Raw genomic sequence first — 21478 nt, 5'->3', positions numbered from 1 at the left:
TTCCCCTGTTGCAATGGTACTAAATAAAATATGATTTTATGACTTTACCACGTCTGGTTTTTCTTTGACACTATATTATGACTTTAAATGGCAATAAGGATTTTGCAGATGTTATTAAATTAAGGATCCTGAGCTGGGGAGATTATCCTGAAGTCTGTGTTGGTCCAATGTAATCACAAGAGTCCTTAAAAGATGGAAGAGTTAGGCAGAAGAGTCAGAGAATGAGATGGTTAACGTGATACAGCACCAACAGCCAAGGATTGTGAGCAATCTCTAAAAGGACAAGGCCAGGAAATGGATTTTCCCTTAAGTCTCCAAAAGGAACAAAGTCCTGACAATACTTTGATTTTAGCCCAATACGACCCGTTTTGGACTTCTGACCTCCAGAACTGTAAGATGATAAATTTGTGTTGTTTTAATCCACTAAATTTGTGGTACTTTGTTATAGCACAAATAGGAAATTAACCTGGTCTTTCAGATACCTCCATTCCTATTTTTTTTTAACAAACAATAGACTACTGTATTATTTTTTTGTACCTTTCCTTTTTTCTTTTATATATGAAAATTCTTTCATATAGGTCTGCTTCATTTATTTAACAGCTTCAGTGTATGTACTTTTCCTCCTATTTTTAAAAACTGTGTTATGATCTTCTTACTGAGTTACAAGGGCTATTTAGCAAATAAGCACTACATCTGTAATGTATTGTAAATATTCCCTCTGTGTTGATTTTTAAATTTTGTTATTAATTTCTTTCATTATTGGAAATATTTTCATTTATCAAATTATTAATATCTGTGTGCATTGGGATTCTGGAGTTATGTCAAACTTGGAAAGGCTTTCTCCTGACATTATGCAAAATTCTTTAATGTTTTTTCTAGTAATTTTATGGATTTAATTTTTATGTTTAAATGTTTGATCCACCTGAAATATAATTCGGTATAAGAAATTAAGGTAGGGATCCAAGTTTTTCAGATAGCAATCCAGCTATCCCATCGCCATTTACTAAATGATCTATTTTTCTTGCATTGATTTTATGTATTTTTTCTATATCTGATCTTTCTATTTTCTTCCATTGATCTCGCTTTCTTTTCAAGCTTTTAAATCTTAAAACTCTATTATGTTTTACTATTTGGTAAGCTGTTCCCATCTCACTACCCTAATTTTTTAGAATTTCCCTGGCTAAACTTGTGCATTTCATTTTTTTCTGAAAATCCTCTCTTGTTTTTGAAATCTAATCTATGGGTATATTTGTTGGGTAGAGAACTGCATTAAATTTAGAGTTTAAATAGGAAGCATTGATGTTTTCATACAATAGCGGTATCTTTCCATTTATTTAAATCAATGGCTTGATTTGTAAGAACACATTGCATAGTATTAAATGATACTCATTTGGGCTTTAAAGAGATTATTAATCATGGAAACCGAAAGCATTCTCCTAACAAGCTGGCCAGTGGCCTCTGATAAAGGGTTTAGTGGCCTGGGTAAAGGGTTTAGTCTAAAAATTGATGAGTTTTTGGCTAAGTTGATTATCACCCCCATCCTGGCAATCTGAAATATAAATGCAGAAATAATTTGCCAGTTGGGGGCAGGACAGAAGAAAAGTAGAAACACTTACTATAGCAAGGCCATATCAGTGCAGAGCATTACAAAGTCCATAAACTCTGCTGCTGAGTACTATAGAGCTGTCTCAAGTCTAGGGTCACTTACTAGGCCTACTTGAAGCCTAAGTGGCCCTACTAAGGCACTAGTTTTGAGGTTTCTTTGACATTCATTCCTCATAGTTGTTCTATGTGTTTGTACAATAAACTCTATTATGAGTGATCTAATTGAATGAATTTTTTATTATTTTAAAAAAAGATCCCTCCAAGAAAAGATATCCTACAATTACATATCAATTTACAAAGTACTTTCACTTACATTATCTCATTTAATCTATTGACAACTCAGGAAGTTAATGAACCTCAGAGACACAGCTTTTCAGGCATCAAATAATTAAAAGCAAATAACTTTCAATGTTGAATAACCAGTAGCTGACTTTCATTAAAGGCACTAGATAACCTGTTAAGACAAATTACTTTCAATGTCCTCTGAACATGGTTGGGTGTGAACGTGAGGTCCCAAATTGCTCTAGCCAAGTCACCACCAAGCAGAGGATGAAGCTGGCACACACAGAAAGGAAAGGAAGCCTCAAGAGAACTGGAGATAAATGGAGCTGGAGACACTGAATTACCACTACCTTGAAACCTTCCCAATCTCTGAACTTCATTTCTGTGAACCAATACATTTCCTCATTGTTTCAACCAGTTAAGAGTATAGTTTTCTGCTGTGTGTAACTAAAACCATACTAACTGATATGACATCAATTACCTTTTTTTTTTACATGCAATCAAAAAGCAGGGAAGAGAGCCTTGGGGGAAGAGAAGAGCACCTGTGGCTGGGTAGGGAAGGATATAAGAAGGTCGCATGAAGGATGTTGCCCAGTCAGTTTATGAGTTTGTGTGCACAGGAGTGTGCAGGGCGGTGGACTAATTGGGAGAGAAGGCAGGAGAAAAAGGAGGTCAAAGAAAAACAGGATGATTCCAGTTGCTTACTAGCCAAGTCTCTTCTAAGTTTGTGTATTTTTAGTTTTGATGGGAAACTGGGCATAGTCATTAAACCTGTAAATCAAAATAGGAATTTCTGATTTTTAGAATTAAAATTTGAGTAGCACTTAAGGAAGTGTTTCCCAAACTTCAGTTTTTCCTACAACATGTTTATATTTTGTCATATCTAAGTATGGTTTTACCTAATATTTTCCTTTAAATCAGTGGTTCTCAACCAGGGGTGATTCTGTCCCCAGGAGGCTATTTGACAATGTCTGGAACCATTACTGTTTGTCATAACTGAGTGCTACTGGCATCCAGTGAATAGAGAGTAGGAATACTGGTAAACATCCCACAATACACAGCACAGCCTTCCACAGCAAAGAATTACCTGGCCCACAATGTCAGCAGCGCCAAAGATGAGAAGCCCTGATTTAAATCAGTTCATTTTCTTTTAACCTTCATAATAATTAACATTTACTGAGCAATGTAAATATTATTCTAAGTGCTTGACATGCAATATCTCATTGAATCCACACCTCAACTTTATGTGGTAGATACCACCATTAAACCTATTTTACAAAGAAGGAAACTGAGAGTTAATTAGCTTATCTACAGTCAAACAGCTAGTAAGTAGCTAAACCTGAATAGTATTATGCTAGAGATCCTGAGCTCAATCAATAGGCTCTATTTTGTATCAATACTACAAATGAAAACCCATATTACATGCTTTATGGAGTAGAAGAACATACATTTAGTAAGAGCAAAGTGTTAAGCTCTAGCTACATATTGTTGACTGATGAAGACTCTGGGTTTAAATCCTGTTTTCTCTTAAAAAGGAAGATTAAATGTGAGAGAGGTGTTAAAGAAGATTATCAAACCAAGACTTTCTCCTTGATGTGATCAGAAGGAATGAAATGAATTTAAAGGGGGTAACTTTCCTAACATGTGATGTAATGTTATACAATGCTGTACTTGTGTACCACTTAAAATCCCAACTCTTCAATAATATAAAGCCTGGGGATGTTTGATTCCCCATGAATTAGATAGTCTTGGGATTAAATTCTGGATGTGTTACTTCCTACTCGTGCTATCTTAGATGTGATTTAACATCCTCATCCACAGAATTAGTACAGTAACATCTGCCTCACAGAGTTATGGGGAGAGTTAAGTGAAAATCAAGGATTTTGCAAGATCACTGGCAAAAATTACTAGCAGAAATAAATATTAGTTTCCCTTATTTCCTCAAAATTATGTGGTCTCTTTCCAGAGCTGGCTTAGATTCTCATATGCTTCCATGATTATATAAGCTCTCTAAGAGCCATGGCAGGACAGGCAGCCACAGTTGGCTCCAGAGTATCACAGGGAACAAAGAGCTGCTTTCAGTCCTATCCAGAAGAACCTCTGAGGCCTCCTGGGAGGAACTGGCCTTTTGGCCCATGATGTGTAGTACCCCTATCCCCTCCTGTGAGGGTTGTTGGTGATCCAGGGAAGATTTACAGAAATTGCAAGCATAACTGTGACAGTGACTCTGACAGATGCAAAGGTGCCTGGAGGTTACCAGAGGGAGGAAAAGAGGCAGCAGAGAAGGGCAAGGCTTTGTTCCTAGGAACAGAGTTGCAAGTCCATCTTAATTTCTTTACACACAAACATACCTGCCCCAATTTTGGATCTGCCATTTGGCCAAGCAGTCATTGAGTTTATGGCTAAAGGCTGTACTTTAAATATTTACAACACATCCCATAGTATTAGATTTGTGATTCTGTGATATTAAGTAAAGCAGAGTTCAAATGAGCACTGGAACTACTACCATCTGCTTGTTGGAAGACCTTTGGTCTTTATGCTGTGATTTAATTGCCTCCCTACTTGATTCTTGATACTTTATTTTTTTTAATGTTCCTTTAATAAGGCTTGAGATTTCATTCAATAATCAGGTATAATTAGAACGCAAATACAGCTAGTGAATAATACACTGATAAATTCAGAATATCTCTTCTCCACTAGAAGACAAACTTCTTAGGGTCAGGGACTTTATAGGCTTTTGTACCCTACTATCTCCAGTGCTTGCATAAGTGACTAGCATATAGTTAATGCTTAATATATATTTGTTGAGTGAATGAATGAGAATTCATACTAAGGCATAAATGATTGTAGCAGAAAACATTTCCTTCATCTACACATGTATGTTTTTCATTCCTTTGGGCTTTAGACATGCTACATCATCCCTCTGCAATGCCTTCTCTCTTTTTACTCTTCTATCTTCCTACCTTTTACTTCATTACCTAGAGTAAGTCTATTAACCCTGTAAGACTTGCTTTTTTGGTAAAACTCTTTGACCTTTAACTTCCTCCTCAGATTAACCACTCTTTCACCACTGGGATCCTATAGTGCTTTGCATGTAATCCTGTTATAAGAGGGATGATTTTGTGCTGTAGTTATTTGTTTATGCATCAGTCTGTCACTAGAAATGAGCTCCTTGACAGTTGTGATGTTGCATATTTCCTTCATATCCTCACCCTTAGCATGGTAACTGGTTTATGGTAGACTTTCAATAAATGCTATTGACTGACTGAATGAATGAATTTTGCAAGCACATACAGGATCATTTCTTTTAAAAACTCTATTTTGGGTAGGAAATCTTCCTTCCCGCAATTGTTTTATTTTACTAAATCTCTTTATCCTGTACTCAAACGAGGCAATTGGTGTGGAAGCACATAGTACAGTCTATAAATAAGGGATTTAGAAATACTTGGTCAGTGGGGAACTGGTTACTGTGGTTTTCTCTGTAGACGCTTCCTGGGTGCCCTGATGCCATACAGACCTTAAGGGTAGTGCTATTTTGGAAGGGATGGAATATTTATCCTGAGAAAAACAATTCGTTTGACTATCTGGGATCGCATGTCTGTTGGTGCTAAGCAGGGGAATTATATCATGTAAAACAGTATCTCATGTCTCCAGCTGTAAGAGGTTGTGGCTGGCTCAGGCTGCTATCGTAGTGTGACTACGACAGCTATGGAAAACATGAGAGAGATGCCGAGAAGAGGGTGTGCTAAGCTCTGTGAGGGAGAGAGAACAAATGGCCAAAACCAGGGACTGCCTAGAGTCCCTGGAGTCCAGTGGTCATCTAGGCAGGGAACTAAGGCCATATTGGAAGATCTGACTCCCACATTTCATTATTCACATTGGTGCAAGCCCTGAATGGCTCATAACGGATCCCTTTCATTCATCATTATGCTTTAAGTTACTCTGAGGAAAGGAATGGAGGTGGGGAGGCAGCGTAACCACCAGAGCACAACTGGGAGGGCTGAAGTTCTTGAGAACAGGCATTATTTAATTAAGCCAAATGTGAATTTGTATGGGTGAAGTAACAGCTGCTGATTGTTAGGGTATTTTTAAGTTGCAGCCAGTTGGGATACTCTGTTTATATATGGCCCTTCACACTGAAGGACCTCAGGGAGATGGGTGGGCTAAAACGTCCTTGAAATACATCACTATCTCCTGGGCTTTGAGGGCATATCAGCAGCCTCCTCTCTGCGAAATTTGAGAGGCGTTAATAGTTAAGCCGCTCATCTGACATACTTAGTAGTGGCTCCTCCATCCCCCACTTCCCATTCCCCGCCCCACCACATTGTTCCTAGGCTTTTTTGAGATTAAAGGAGAAGCTGATTTGTTTAGTCCCCATATATTTTCAAGCTGCTTAGTTACCACTTCTTGTGCACTACGTGAGCTCCAGGCAAACACACTTTTAAGGGCACAGCAGACTGAAGCAGCAAGCGGGGTTAGCAGATTGAGCTCCCTGAGCCCATGTGCTACATGAAGCAAACCAAAACATAGCTAGTGGAGTTAATTTTAGGCTTTCTGACCTTGGCAATGTCCTATTTATTTGGGAAAAGCAGCTTTGAATAGGTCCAAAAAAGATCCTCCCTCCTCCTCCCCAGGCAGTTGACTGGAAAAGTGGCTACATGGTTTAAGTTTGATGGGAAAAACAACTGCGGACAATAGTAAACTAGACTGATTAAGATATTCAACTACTATTAAGCAACTGCAAGGTCCACGGCAATAAATCTTTTATGATTTTTGTCTTATGGACTAAGGTCCTCAAAATTATACTGAAAATAGCATCTTCTAAAAAGTTGTGAAAAACTGGCTCCTCAAAAACAAATGTCAATTTCCATGTTACAGTTTTTCAAAAACACTGAAAGTGAGTTGGCAGTGATGAGAGGGTAAGTAGAAGTTTAAATTATACTTCATAAATATAACAGGAATTTAAATACAAGGAGTAAATGCATACTACTTACTTCTGAATGTACAGGATCCAATTCTTACCAAAAGAGGTGAGGTCCCTGCAGTATAGTCACATATAACATGGACCTCTCCTTCCTGACACTTACACAATTTCTAATTTTGCTTTTGTTTGGTTGCCGGTACCAAATAACCTAAAGGATTGGTGATGGCAGGAGCTGTATCTTGTCCTTTGCTTGCAGAGGCCTCTAGACAATAAATATTTGTTGGGTGGATAAATTATTTGCACCTCATTATTCCCTTACATCTAGCATTCTATTGCACAAACATCACCTTCAAAAGAATGAACAGCTTGAAGGGTAGGGAATTGGGTTAGGTTTTTGGATCAACAGAAAATTCCTTCTTCCAATGTAATATATTATATCTGAAACTATGTATTTTGATGCTTTATGGCTTTTAGTGATAAATGAATGCATTGAGAGACACCATGCTTCACGAAGCAACCTTTTTATACTTCTATTCTGTTCTATTCCATCAAAATAATATGTTCTTGAGAAGCATTCATAATCATGCATTGATTTGTCTTTAATAAAACAAAATACAGAATTAAAATCTAAAGAGCATTGATACAGGTCATGTTGAATTGCTAGGTATGTTAAGTGAAATTGTGTGGCATGCCCAAATTCATTTAGAATGTATTCATTCTAATTTATATTATCTTGGGAAGTGGGGAAAGGGTAATGAACTTTACTGAATTCAGACTGTACTTACTGGCTATGTGATCTTGAGCAAGTTACATATAAAGCCTCTCAGCATTTTTTTTTATCTATAAAAGGGGGAAAATAATACCTAGTCTCATGGGGCAGTGCAAGAAATAAATGAAATAAACTAAATGAAAAGCTTAGCAGAGTGACTGAACCATCAAAAATTCAATAAATTGTACCTAAAAACAATCTTAGATAATAAACTAATTAGATGGAATAAGCACCACATCAAATCTAGGTATTATGTAAACAGAATACTCCTGCACAACTGAACGCATTCTATCAGGTTACTAAGGATTTGTTGCCCCAGTATACTTTTTCTAGTATTTGTTGTTCAGGTATCTATTCTTTCAGAGTCAGATCACATGTCTAAATCAAGAGAACAGCTACTCAAGAAATACTGTGGCTCAGATTTGATCACAAGGCTTGAATTCACCGTTTCTTTTCCTCTGGCATTAATAGCATTTACTTTTAGTTTAATAGGTGATTTTTTATATATAGGCAGAAAAAGCTGGCTAATTTAGGGCAAGGAAAGAACTCTCTAGTCCAAAAAGTCATCTGTTATATTAGCAAATTTCAAATCCCCATCAGTGATAACACTTCTAGGCCTTTTCAAAAGGAGACCTACTATATATTTGTTTGTTTGTTTGTTTTTAATTTTTATTAAGGTATGATTGATATACACTCTTATGAATGTTTCACATGAAAAAACAATGTGGTTACTACATTTGCCCACATTATCAAGTCCCCACCCAAACCTGAATGCAGTCACTGTCCGTCAATGCAGCAAGATGCCACAGATCCTCTATGTGCCTTCTCTGTGCTACACTGTTCTCCCCGTGATCCCCCACACCATGTGTACTAAACATAATACCCCTCAATCCCCTTCTCCCTCCCTCCCCACCCACCCTCCCACACCTTTCCCCTTTGGTAACCACCAGTTCCTTCTAGGAGTCTCTGAGTCTGCTGCTATTTTGTTCCTTCAGTTTTGCTTCATTGTTATACTCCACAAATGAGGAAAATCATTTGGCATTTGTCTTTCTCCTCCTGGCTTATTTCACTGAGCATAATATCCCCAAGCTCCATCCATGTTGTTGCAAAATGGTAGGATTTGTTTTCTTCTTATGGCTGAATAATATTCCATTGTGTATCTGTACCACATCTTCTTTATCCATTCATCTACTGATGGACACTTAGGTTGCTTCCATAACTTGGCTAATGTAAAAAGTGCTGCGATAAACATGGGTGCTTATGTCTTTTTGAATCTGAGAAGTTCTTTGGGTAAATTCCAAGGAGTGGGATTCCCGGGTCAAATGGTATTTCTATTTTTAGTTTTTTGAGGAGCTTCCATATTGCTTTCACAATGGTTGAACTAGCTTACATTCCCATCAGCAGTGTAGGAGGGTTCCCCTTTCTCTACATCCTCACCAGCATTTGTTGTTCTTAGTCTTTTCGATGCTGGCCGTCCTTACTGGTGTAAGGTGATATCTCATTGTGGTTTTAATTTGCATTTCCCTGATGATTAGTGATGTAGAGCATCTTTTCATGTGTCTGTTGGCCATTTGAATTTCTTCTTTGGAGAAGTGTCTGTTCATATCCTCTGCCCATTTGTTAATTGGGTTTTTTGCTTTTTTGGGTGTTGAGGCGTATAAGTTCTTTATATATTTTGGATGTTAACCCCTTCTTGGATATGTCATTTACAAATATATTCTTGCATACTGTTGGATGCCTTTTTGTTCTGTTGATGGTGTCCTTTGCTGTACAGAAACTTTTTAGTTTGATGTAGTCCCATGAGTTCATTTTTGCTTTTGTTTCCCTTGTTCAAGAAGATGCATTCAGGAAGAAGTTGCTCATGCTTATATTCAGGAAATGTTTGCCTATGTTGTCTTCTAAGAGTTTCATGGGTTCATGACTTATATTTAAGTCTTTAATCCATTTCAAGTTTACTTTTGTGTATGGGGTTAAACAATAATCCAGTTTCATTCTCTTGCATGTAGCTGTCCAGTTTTGCCAACACCAGCTGTTGAAGAGGCTGTCATTTCCCCATTGTATGTCCATGGTTCCTTTATCATATATTAATTGACTATATATGGTTGGGATTATATCAGAGCTCTCTAGTCTGTTCCATTGGTCTATGGGTCTGTTCTTGTACAAGTACTAAATTGTCTTGATTACTGTGGCTTTGTAGTAGAGCTTGAAATTGGGGAGCAAAATCCCCCCAGCTTTATTCTTCCTTCTCAGGATTGCTTTGGCTATTTGAGGTCTTTTGTGATTCCATATGAATTTTAGAATGATTTTCTCTAGTTTGTTGAAGAATGCTGTTGGTATTTTGATAGGAATTACACTGAATCTATAGATTGCCTTTGGTAGGATGGCCATTTTGACAATATTAATTCTTCCTATCCATGAGCATGGGATGTGTTTCCATTTATTGGTATCTTCTTTAATTTCTCTCCTGAGTGTCTTGTAGTTTTCAGAGTATAGGTCTTTCATTTCCTTGGTTAGGTTTATTCCTAAGTATTTTATTCTTTTTGATGCAATTGTGAATGCAATTGTTTTCCTAATTTCTCTCTCTGCTAGTTCATTGTTAGTGTATAAGAATGCAACAGATTTCTGTGTATTAATTTTGTATCCTGCAACTTTGCTGAATTCAGATATTAGATCTAATGTTTTTGAGTGGATTCTTTAGGGTTTTTTATATACAATCATGTCATCTGCAAACAGAGACAGTTTAACTTCTTCCTTGCCAGTCTGGATGCCTTGTATTTCTTTGTGTTGTCTGATTGCCATGGCTAAGACCTCCAGTACTATGTTGAATAAAAGTGGAGAGAGTGGCCATCCTTGTCTTGTTCCTGATATTAAAGGAAAAGCTTTCAGCTTCTCACTGTTGAGTATGATTTTGGCTGTGGGTTTGTCATATATGGCCTTTATTATGTTGAGGTACTTGCCCTCTATATCCATTTTTTTGAGAGTTTTTATCATAAATGGATGTTGAATTTTGTCGAACGCTTTTTCAGCATCTATGGAGATGATCATGTGGTTTTTGTCCTTCTTTTTGTTGATGTGGTGGATGATGTTGATGGATTTTCAAATGTTGTACCATCCTTGCATCCCTGGCATAAATCCTACTTGATCATGATGGATGATCTTTTTGATGTATTTTTGAATTCAGTTTGCTAATATTTTGTTGAGTATTTTTGCATCTATGTTCATCAGGAATATTGGTCTTGTTTTCTTTATATAATGGAAAATTTCAAAACTGAACAAAAGTTACACAACTCAGAATGAACGATGATCCTCATATACTCATCACCTGACTTTAACAATTATCAACTCATGGACAATCTCCTTTCATTTATACTCCTACTTCACCCTCCCACATTATTCTGAAGCAAACCCCAGGCATATTATTTCATCTGTAAGTATTTTGGTGTATATATATATATATATATATATATTTAAAATTGAAGTACATATAATAAACTGTACAATCTTAGTGTACAGCTCAATGAATTTTGGTATGTCTGTACACTCATGCAGCTATCATGCAGATCAGGACATCAAACACTCTCACTAATTTTTCCCCTGTATCTATTTCAACCATCCTCCCATCCCCTTCCCCTATGGCAACCACCAGTAGTTCTCTGTGTCTTTAAGTCTATTTGTTTTGTTTCTGTTTTGTTTTTTAGATTCCACAAATAAGTGAAATCATATGCCATATGGCCTCTTCTGTCTGACTTGTTTCTATTAGCATAATTGCCCTCTAAGAAGTCCATTCATGTCATTGCAAATGGTAAAATTTCATTCTTTTTTTTACAGCTAAGTAGTATTCCACTGTGTATATGTACCATGTCTTCTTTAACCATTCATCTATTGATGGACATTTAGGTTGTTTCCATATTTTTGCTACAGTAAATAATGCTGTAATAAATGTAGGCATGTATATCTTTTCATATTAGTGAGTTTATTTTCTTCAGGTGAATTCCCAGAAGTGGAATTGCTGGGTCATATGGTATTTCTATTTTTAGTTTTTTGAGAAACCTCCATACTGTTTTCCATAGTGGTGGCTGCACCAATTAATAATCTCACCATCAGTGTACAAGGGTTCCCTTTTCTCCACATCTTTGTCAACACTTGTTATTTCTTGTCTTGTTAATATTAGCCACTCTCACTGGTATGAGGTGATATCATATCATGGTTTTGGTTTGCAGTTCCCTGATGATGAGTGATGTTGAGCATCTTTTTATGTGTCTGTTGACCATCTGTATATCTTCTTTGGAAAAGTATCTATTCAGGCCTCTGCTCATTTTTAAAATCAGATTGTTTTTTTGCTGTTGAGTTGTATGAGTTCTTTATATATTTTGGATATTAGCCCTTTATCAAATACATCATTTGCAAACATATTCTCCCATACAGTACGTTTCCTTTCTGTTCTATTGATAGTTTCCTTTCCTGTGTCAGTACATATTTCTAAAAATAAGGGCTCTTTAAAAAGATAATCACATCATCATCAACAAATTAATAAGTGGTGCTTGGTACCATCAAATATCCAGGGTTCAAATTTTCCAGTTTTCTCTTAATGACATAAACATTGTATTGTTCCTTTTTTTCTTTTTCAAACTCCAGGTTTCTCCTTCAGCTCTCTCTTTTCATTGCATTTTATTTGTTGAAGAAATTGGGACCTGCATAATTTCCCCACTGTTTGGATTTTGCTGATTGCATCCATGTGGTGTCATTAAACATAGTCTGTATCATACTGTTCTGTTATCTGTTATTTCCTGTAATTTGATAAATTCCATCTCGAGGCTTGACCAGATTCAGGTTCTATTTTGTTGGCAAGAGTTCTTCACAGATGATTTTACTTTCTTCCAACAGGACACACATAAAGTGTGGTTATCTTGTGATACTGGCAGCCATTGATGATCAGTGCCCAAATCTATTAATCTATTTGGGGTTACAAAAATGGTGATATTCTAATACTTCAATCAGTCTTACTTCATTTTTATTTTAACTGAAATACTCCTATAGGGAGAAATTTCCCCTCATCTACTACTGGAAACTTGGTTTTAACTGGTGTTATTTTATCTGAGAAGGGTAATATATATTAATTAACACATTGGAAATGATTAATCTAATTAAAAAGTTATGATATATCATTTTCGTTAAGGCTGTACCAATCCTGAGGGGAAAGGAGACTCTCAATACAAATTTGGGAGGAAAGGTAAATGCTGATCAGAAACCTGAGATATCTAGGAAGAGAAGTAAAGAAAGAAGAAACACAGGTAAAGGTAAGGTAACACTGCTAAGTCTATTCTTATTGGGCATATAAATTCCTATTTGAAAGCCCATCTTATGGCTTCAAGTACCATTTACTTACTGAGGACTCCTGCATGCATACTTCTAGTTCAGATCTCTCCCCAGGCTTTGCAGAGTAGTCGAACCTCTGTCTGGCATTACTACTTTGATGTCTAATAGACATGTCAAAGTTAACATATTTAAACTGAAATTTTTAGTTTTATCCCAAAATTGTGATTCATGTCTTCCCTATTTCAATAAATGGCAGAACCATCTACCAGTTGCTAAAGCCAAAAAAAATAGGAGTAATCTCTGACCTCTTCCTTACTCCAACCCCCTCAATCAGTCGATCGATCAATCAATCACCAGGTTCTGTTGCTTTTACCTCAAGATTATTGATTTCTAAATAGTCTTCTATATATAAGACAATAGTCTTCTGGCTTCCCTTCTGACATGTTGGCCCCCTCTAGTGCATTCGCCACAAGAAGGGAGATTCATCTTTCTAAAATGTTAACCAACGATCATGAATTGATAATTGTTGATGCTCTGTGATGTATTCATGATACTCTTTTCTTCCCCTTTGTGTATGTTTGAAGTTTTCCAAATTAAAGAAAAAATGTTCAGATTATTTTATCTCATCCTATTATTTACCCTCTCTGCTGACTCTTAATGTTCTTAGAATAAAATCCAAATGTCTTATCTAGCAAGGCCTGTGAGCCCCAGCCTGCCCTCTGTCTAAAAGTCCAGCCTTATCTTGTTGCTTGCTCTGCCTAGGCCATAACCTGCCAGTTCTATGAACTCTTTAAGCTCTTTCTTATCTTATAGCATGTGTACTTGTTATTCTCTACCAGAAAATGCTCATCCCCTAGCTCTCTGCAAGGTTGGCTCCTCTTCCTTTAGGTCTCAGCAAAAATATCACATCCCTGGAGAGGCCTTTTTTAACCACTCAATTTAAATTAGATCATCTTCCTTCACCATTACTGTCTATCACATTATTATGTTTATTTCATGACAGTATTTTAGAACTGGAAGATATCTTAGACATCATGTCATAATCCATGGCCTTCATTTTAAAGAGAGTAAAACTTGTTCTAACAGGTTAACTGATTTACTCTTTGCGAACATTTCTTAACCTGGTAATTCAAGTCTTATTTTTAAAACATCCTTAAGGAATTATATAGTAAATTAGTACCATATCAAGATCTGCAACACAGGCTTTTATATCATACATACATTATTTTCATTAAATCATCCCTTCCCCCTCATTTCCCACATCTTTTGATCATTTAAGTCTTCTCAAACTATTCCAGTGACTCTGCTGTTCTTGAGATAGTGTCAGGATTCCAATATTCCTTCTGTTTTTAAAAATGGTTTGATTTACCAACATGCCAAACTAAGTGCATAAATTCAATAGAATACATTTCATTTTGGCACCTCCTTCAAGGCTTTTAGCCCAAGGTGGGTTAATAGCTGCACATAGTCAAGTTTTACTCATATTCTCAGAAAACTTGTGGATTTGACAGGTGGTGTGAGTAAAGATGGACATCTCGTGTAAAATAAATGGTTACCCAAATTGATAATGCTGTGGAAGGCTTCATTAGGGGCATTGGGGATTAATCCTTTATGGGGAGTAAATCCATTATAACTATTGGGCACTCTGATGCACAAAACATTATATAAGCTAGAAACGATTCAGTCCCCCATATAGAGGGTCTTGCGTTTAAATAGTTAATGGGACCAAATTTTATAATCTATTTCAGAATGCTCCATCTTGACTATGTCATCATAATTTTTCCAGATGCTGCGGACAGCCTAGTTTGCCTGTTCACAGTGATGGACCCTGACCATCTATCTTCTAGTTCAGGGTCTTTAAGATATGCCCATAAAACGACAGGGGCCTTGAAAACCCATTTAGACCTTTCCTCTCTTCTGGCACAACCACATCGAAATCATCCCAACCAGATGAAACTCCCTTCTGTTTTTATATACCAACACAGAGACTCCATAACTTTTCATCATCCCTTGCTGGGCACTCACAGTGGGCAGAACTCTGGTGGCAATTCCATCCCTCACTGCAGGACCCTGACATCCGTTGTAGAAGCCCACTTCTTCCCTGACCGCTGAAACCCAGGTAAGCATCTCGGAGAGCTCTGTCACGCCCCGCAACCGGTGGTGGACAGGCCGCCGCCGGCACGATGGCCCCAGCCTCTCACCGGGCGTGGTCCGGGGCCGCAAGTGCCCAGAACGTGAGGGGCTCGGGCCGCAGCCGGGGCGGGGTGGGCGCGCGCCTATCTCGCGAGAGTACACGGGGTTCAGGCAGCGGGGGCCTGTGGGGAGGAGCCGGAGGAGCTTCTGGGCAGCTGTGGCGGCGGTTCTCGGGAGTGGGCCGGCCGCCCTGTCCCCACCTCCCTTTCCTTCCCCTCCTCTTGAGTGATTCTGGCTGTGCGCTTCCCACTTCCGCCCCCTCTGCCTGCCTTAGGAACTAGCAAAGCCGAACTAGCTGCCGCCGCGGAACAGCCGGCGCTCGCCTGCGTCCTCCTCTTCCCCCCCGGCCCCCTCCGCCCGAGGCCTAGGACCGCCGAGCCCCCAGCCCACGCCGCGGCCGACATGAGCTTCTTGTTGTGAGTAGCCAGCCCCCTCGCGCGCCGGCTTTGTTCCGGCGACCTGGGCCGCGCCGCCCCAGCCGGGCGTTCCCACCGGGCAGCTCCCCGGGAACCTGCCCCCAGCGCTCGCGCTGCCTGACCGCAGCCGCCGCTGCCGCGGCCCGCTGCAAGCACGCTTGGAATCCACCGGCCCCCACGGAGGCTCTTTCTTCCCGGAACTCAAGCCCGGACACGCCGGTGCCTGCGTCGGCATTTCTCCATCACCACAACCCTTCTCTTCGCCCATCTCTTGGGTTGGTTGGTTTGCACGCTCTACGTAGATACCTCCTGATCCCTGGCGTGCGGGGTCGTCTGTCTCCATCCTGCCTGCCCATTGCTTATTTCTGGGTCCCAAGCATGGAGGACGGAACGTACTTTCTGTCTTCCGTCATACCAGGACCCTTTTAACTTACCTCTTGGGTTTAGGAATGGGAAATTGGGGTGACAAGTCTTGTGGGTGTAACACAGTTATGTAAATTAACGACCCTGCTTGCGGCTCAGAATGTGCTGATGACAGCCTGGGGTCTTAAGGTCTGGGGCAGCTCCTTACTTCCCCGAGGCGCCCTTGCACCCAACGTGCTTCCCCTGACTATGGGCTTTGTCTTTTTAGACAACCACCAAATGGGGTCTGGGTTCCTGGGTTGATTGGGTCCACTGGGGAGTTATTTTTCAAATAATTTGTAAATGCCAACTTAACGTCACATTTAGTGCTGATCATTATTTCACTTACTGTTTATTGCAGACAAGTGTTGGGATGACCAGACGGAGGTATGCAGGCTGCGTACAAGCTTCAGGTTCTTCCCCAACAGGACCTTTTTTGAAGGCTCTTTGTGGCTTTTGAAGGCTTAGTTCTGATTCACCTATGTTTAATGGGTAGAAAGCTAGTAAAAACCTGGAGATTGAAACCCACCCCATGTAGAAAATAGCGTTTTTCTCCACAACAATAGCAGATAGCATTTCTGTTTCCAGTTCTCTTTTTTCTCCTCCTCTAATTTTTGGTCATCACATTGGCAGCTAAATCCTAGTAATTTAATCAACCCTTATTTTCACAGGTTCATATCTAAAACAAAATCTATTTTAAAGGGTGTTTAAGCAAAACTGAGTGATGACAGGAGGCTAACTGGCAGGCAGACTTGCTAATACTTCTCATGCATGAGGTCTGACTTGTGTCAACCTGCCTAACACATTAGAGCTGTGAAATCTCATTCTTAGACTCATCTAAGGAGTTAATTCTGAGTTTGTCAGGTAGGGTTGTGTTAAATGAGAGGAATGGGTGACTCCATAAAAGTCTGTTTCCTATTTGTTTGAATAAAGACATCCAGGCCTCTCAGCTTGAAGTTTCTCATCTTGAATATATTTTACATTGTTGATGTTTGATTTCTTCAAGAATTTAAAAGCTGTCTTTGAAACAGCAATGTAGATGATGTCCATGAGTGCTGCGATGGGCTGGCGTTTCTTGGAATTCATAGCTTATTTGGTTGAAAGCAGAGAAGAACCATATTTAGCCGAAACTAGGAGATGGAAAAGGTTTTGGGGGTATTTTATGAATACAAATAGAATGGTATCCTATTTTTACATGGCTCAGTATTTGATAATTACAGAAATGAGGTAGATAAGTTCATTTCTCTCAAAACATATTAGCTGCAGAAGAAAAAGCTTGCCATAACTAACATCTATAGCACAGTAGAGGGTTTGTATTATATGGAGCACAATTTTTCAGGCAGGTCACAGTAAATAAGTTCCTGGTATATTTTGGCCCATGTGTTTGCCAATCCAATGGCAAAAAAAAAAAAAAAAAAAATCCAGATATTCAACATTTTTAGTTTGGGTTTTTGTTTCATCAGCAGTTTAAAATCCAAAGTGAAGACCTCCCAGATAGAAATAATTATCACAAGTGAAAGAACAAAGTTTTGGTTATTTCATCTAATTGTTATTTTGTATAGTTTCCTGAATATTATTTCTATACCCACAGATGAACCAAGAAAATAAGAGTTGCAGTTTAGGAATTAAAAAAAAAATATTTTCCTCCAGTTCTTAGAAGCTTACTTGTAAGATTACTCTACCACGGAAATAAGAGCCATGTGAGATAGGGTTATGAAGGTGATGACTCATAAGTCTCTCAGGCTTTAAGATAGCAGGAGAGAATTATTGATTTAGAAAATCATTCACTGCACTTATGTAGGCACTTGGTATTACTTATCAACAAAACAATTGAAAATTCCTATGTTAGTGGAGCTTATATTCTGGTACGTGACCATAAACACTGAACATCATTAGTAAATTATGTGGTATAGTAGGGGGTCGTAAGTGCTGTGGAACAAAGGAGACCAGGGTAAAGAGGTTTTTGGATAGTGAGGTAGGGTAGATAAGGTTGGGCAATCCCCAGAGGTTGCCCAGATAATTTGCAGTAGTGTTACCTGTGTGTCGCTTTTGTACAAATGCTCAGAAAAGTTTTGTAGTCCGTGGGACAAAGCTTTGGTGGTGCTGCAAATTGGTCTCTGTGTATCTAACTATCTGCAAATTTAGCTCTGTATAATTAAGCTAAACTCTGATGGTGCAAGTGGGAACTTTACAGGAACCTAATTTAACTTTATAGACAAATCTTTAACACGCTCAGCATCTGCTGTGTGCTAGGCATTGTACAAGATGTGGAACTCCAGAGATGGCAGGCACCTTGCAAGTAAGCATCTTTAATAGACATAATACAATCGTGGGAGTTCAGAGAATATGGAGCAGCTCGTTTTATTTGGGCTGGAGGAAGGTTGCATAAAAGAAGCGATAGATATTTAATGGAAGGTGTCAGAAGAGTTTTCTACAAGAGTGGGGAAACTGGGAAACAATTCCACAATCAGGAACTATCATGAAGCCATGAAATTGTGAATTGTTCATTTTCAAATTTGTCCAAGAGCTGCAGAATTTTGGAACTAGATGGGTCTATTAGTAACATAGCTTACTCACCTATTTTTTGTTAAAGTGGCAAAATCACCAACTTCAGGTTCTAGCCTAATTATTGGCCTGGGTAGAATTGGAACACAGGTCTCTTGATGTAGGCTTTTTCCTCTCTTGACATTATATGCATATAAAATTAAGGAAATTTAGGACCAGAGTGAGTTCTTAACAATCAACTCAAAAGGGAATGAGTGTCCTATGCAAGTTTAACATTTTTAAATTGCAGGTCTTCTCTGAGTGATGGAATTGACTTGGAAAAGACCAATGTGTAATTTCTAATGTAAGGCTACTTGGTTGGGACAGAGTTAAAACACATATAGTTAACTTTAAAATGGAAGTCTGTAGGAAAGGTGGCTTAGGGATGTGATGAATATAAACCAGGTCTATTGCTGTATAGGAACAAACAAAGATATAGGTTGAGAAAGGAGAGAAGAAAGGAAGGGAATATTTATTGAGCATTATGCTAGGGAACTTCCATTTGAATAGCAACTTAAGAAAGAAAACCCAGGGTTTTAGCTGTGGTTATATGTATCTGTCCCTTTCTCTCTGTCTTCTCTCTTACCTTCCCTCCCATGCATTCCCCCCTCCAAAAAATCCCAACATCTTTGTTTTCAGGCTTATTTAACTGATTTTAGTGTTTCAGCATCCTCACCTGTAAAGTAAGTTAATAATTTTTTAAAAGTCTGCTAAGTGGTTACTATATGCTAGGCACTAGTTATGTTAAATAACTCAGTTCAGTAAGTAGTGGAAACCTCATTTTCAGATGAAGAAACTGGTAAGGAGATGTTAAATAATTTGCTCAAAGTTATGTATCCAGTCAGTGATGTAGCTGGGATTTGAATCCTGGCAGTCTAGATCCAGAGATCCTGCCTGATACTGCCTTATCTATAACTGATATAATTATGCAAAAAGGTGGTATTCAGATAGGCCTTATTTTTAAGAGAATTCTTATAATTACTAATACCTCATACTGTTGGGATGGTTTTCCAAGGGTCACCGAGAATATAATGTTGGAAGAGTAAATAAATAGAAACTTTTAAAGTTAAATAATATGTTAAAATTATTCTGACTTCCATTTTTAGTGTAAAAATAATACACATGTTGGAGAAATCACAAAATAATGATAAAATAAAAATCATAATCACATGTTCAGAAATAACTATTATTTATATTTTGCAATATACTTCCTAATCTTTTCTGTCACGTTTTTCTTTTATATATTTAAAAATACGCAAGTGGATTCCTGCTGTACATAGACCACATTTTTCACATGTGAATTTTTTGTATCAATAAATGTACTTCCTTCAACATCATTTTGGGTGGCTGTTGACCAAGTATTATTATCTCAACAGTTCGTTATCTGACGGCCTGGTTTAATATAGATTTTTTGTTGGGAAGGGGGTGGAAATTAGGTGTGGTCATCTTTCTAGAACTGTAGGTTTGGAAATTGCAGATACTTGGCTGGCATTAGTTTACTTTTCCTATCTGATAAAGGATTGTTCTTGTTTTACATTACTGAGTGCAAAATATTTACTATGTGGTGATTTTACCATTGCTGACTTTTTTCCTTGATGTAGTTGCAGAGTTTTTGTACCTTTGGAGTTTCTGAATTATGAAAGCATAGGTAGTCCATCTGTTCAATTGTATATTTGATTAGGAGGTATTGAGGCAGAATTGCTATTTGTTACTTCTTGAGAAATATGAAAAAAATGTACCTTTTAGGAATGTTAAATTAAGTTCTGTAGTGAATTTTTTTAACCCTCCTTTTCCTCTCACCTTCCCGTTTCTTAAAATTGAAATATAATTGACATACATTATATTAGTTTCAGGTGTTACAACACCCATTTTTGTTTATCAGTTAAATAAAAGCCATCTTTTCCAGCATGTTTAATTAAACTGTAAGTGTAGCTGTGAAACATTTTTCATTTGCAGAAGTGATTTTTAAATTTTATTTGAAAGATCTTCAAATTTTTAGAAATGTTGCAAAGATTCCTGCACATTCCCTATCCTGAGACCCCATTTAGCTCTAATAAAGTCATCCTTGGCAAAAGGATCTAGTCATGAGTCATGTGGTATAAACCAGTTTTGTTTAATGTCTGTAGCCTTCTTCAAATTGAAATGTTTCCTCAGTTTTTTCTTGACTTTGAGGAAAATAGCATTTTTATATTTTTGAGGATTACAGGACAGTCATTTTGTACAATAATCCTCGGTTTGCAATTGTCTAATGCATCCTTGTGGTTAGACCTGGTTATGCTTTTGGGGCCAAAATATCACAGAAGTGATACATGTTTTTCTTACAGCATCTCATCAGGTACATATTATGTATGTTTGTCTATTATTAGAGGTGATTCTTTAATTAAAATGTCTACAAAATTCTCCAGTGTAAAGTTATTACATCTTTTTTTCCTTTTAGAATTAACTATTTTGTGGGGAGGTATTTTGAGACTAACTATCTCATTCCTCATTCCATTTTCACCCACTAGTTTTAATGTCCTTTGATATTTCTTGTCTAAAATTATCACTATGATGGTTGCCAATGTTCTAATTCTGTCATTACTTTTATATTTACTATTTGACATTTTTACTATAATAAAGAACTTATTCCTTCTTTTTTTTGTTATTTTTTTTTATAGTAGTTTGATCACATAGACTCTATAACCACCATTTTTTATTTTGGTCCTCAAATTGTCTCTGTTTTGGCTAGTGGGATCCCTATTCAGGCTGGCTTCTGTGTCCCTTTGACTTGTCCTGTCTTTCTCTGAGCATTCTCTTGCTTTCTGGCACAGCCAGATGCTCCAGGTTTATCTTATAGTTTCTCTGCAGCCCTCGATCTGGCCATTTCTCTAAGAGCCTTGGTTGTTCTCTGAGGAGAATAGCATTTAGAAATGAGAATCTAGGTGATGGGCGAGCTCATTACTACAGGTATGTTGGTTCTCCCAGGCCCTCTTGTTGGACAGTGCTGGAAATGGCATACCCACACACATTTACACCCATGTTTTTTTC

General features: G+C 37.9%; 2 protein-coding genes across 2 annotated transcripts in view; one reads left to right on the top strand and one right to left on the bottom strand.

Moving 5' to 3' along the window:
- Positions 1–15054, bottom strand: part of GRSF1 (G-rich RNA sequence binding factor 1) — a 63388-nt gene extending 48334 nt beyond the window's left edge. Inside the window, exon 1 of the mRNA XM_073237492.1 lies at positions 14922–15054. Coding sequence (XP_073093593.1) covers positions 14922–15023 — 102 coding nt within the window. The 5' untranslated portion in view covers positions 15024–15054. The remainder of the gene's footprint in view (positions 1–14921) is intronic.
- A 296-nt stretch (positions 15055–15350) lies between these two features.
- The window catches only part of MOB1B (MOB kinase activator 1B), a 50880-nt gene continuing 44752 nt past the window's right edge, over positions 15351–21478 (top strand). Inside the window, exon 1 of the mRNA XM_017655642.3 lies at positions 15351–15505. Coding sequence (XP_017511131.1) covers positions 15492–15505 — 14 coding nt within the window. The 5' untranslated portion in view covers positions 15351–15491. The remainder of the gene's footprint in view (positions 15506–21478) is intronic.

Source organism: Manis javanica, chromosome 5 (genome assembly GCF_040802235.1).
Source record: "Manis javanica isolate MJ-LG chromosome 5, MJ_LKY, whole genome shotgun sequence".
Lineage (NCBI taxonomy): Eukaryota > Metazoa > Chordata > Mammalia > Pholidota > Manidae > Manis > Manis javanica.
This window is presented reverse-complemented; position numbering and strand designations above follow the sequence as displayed.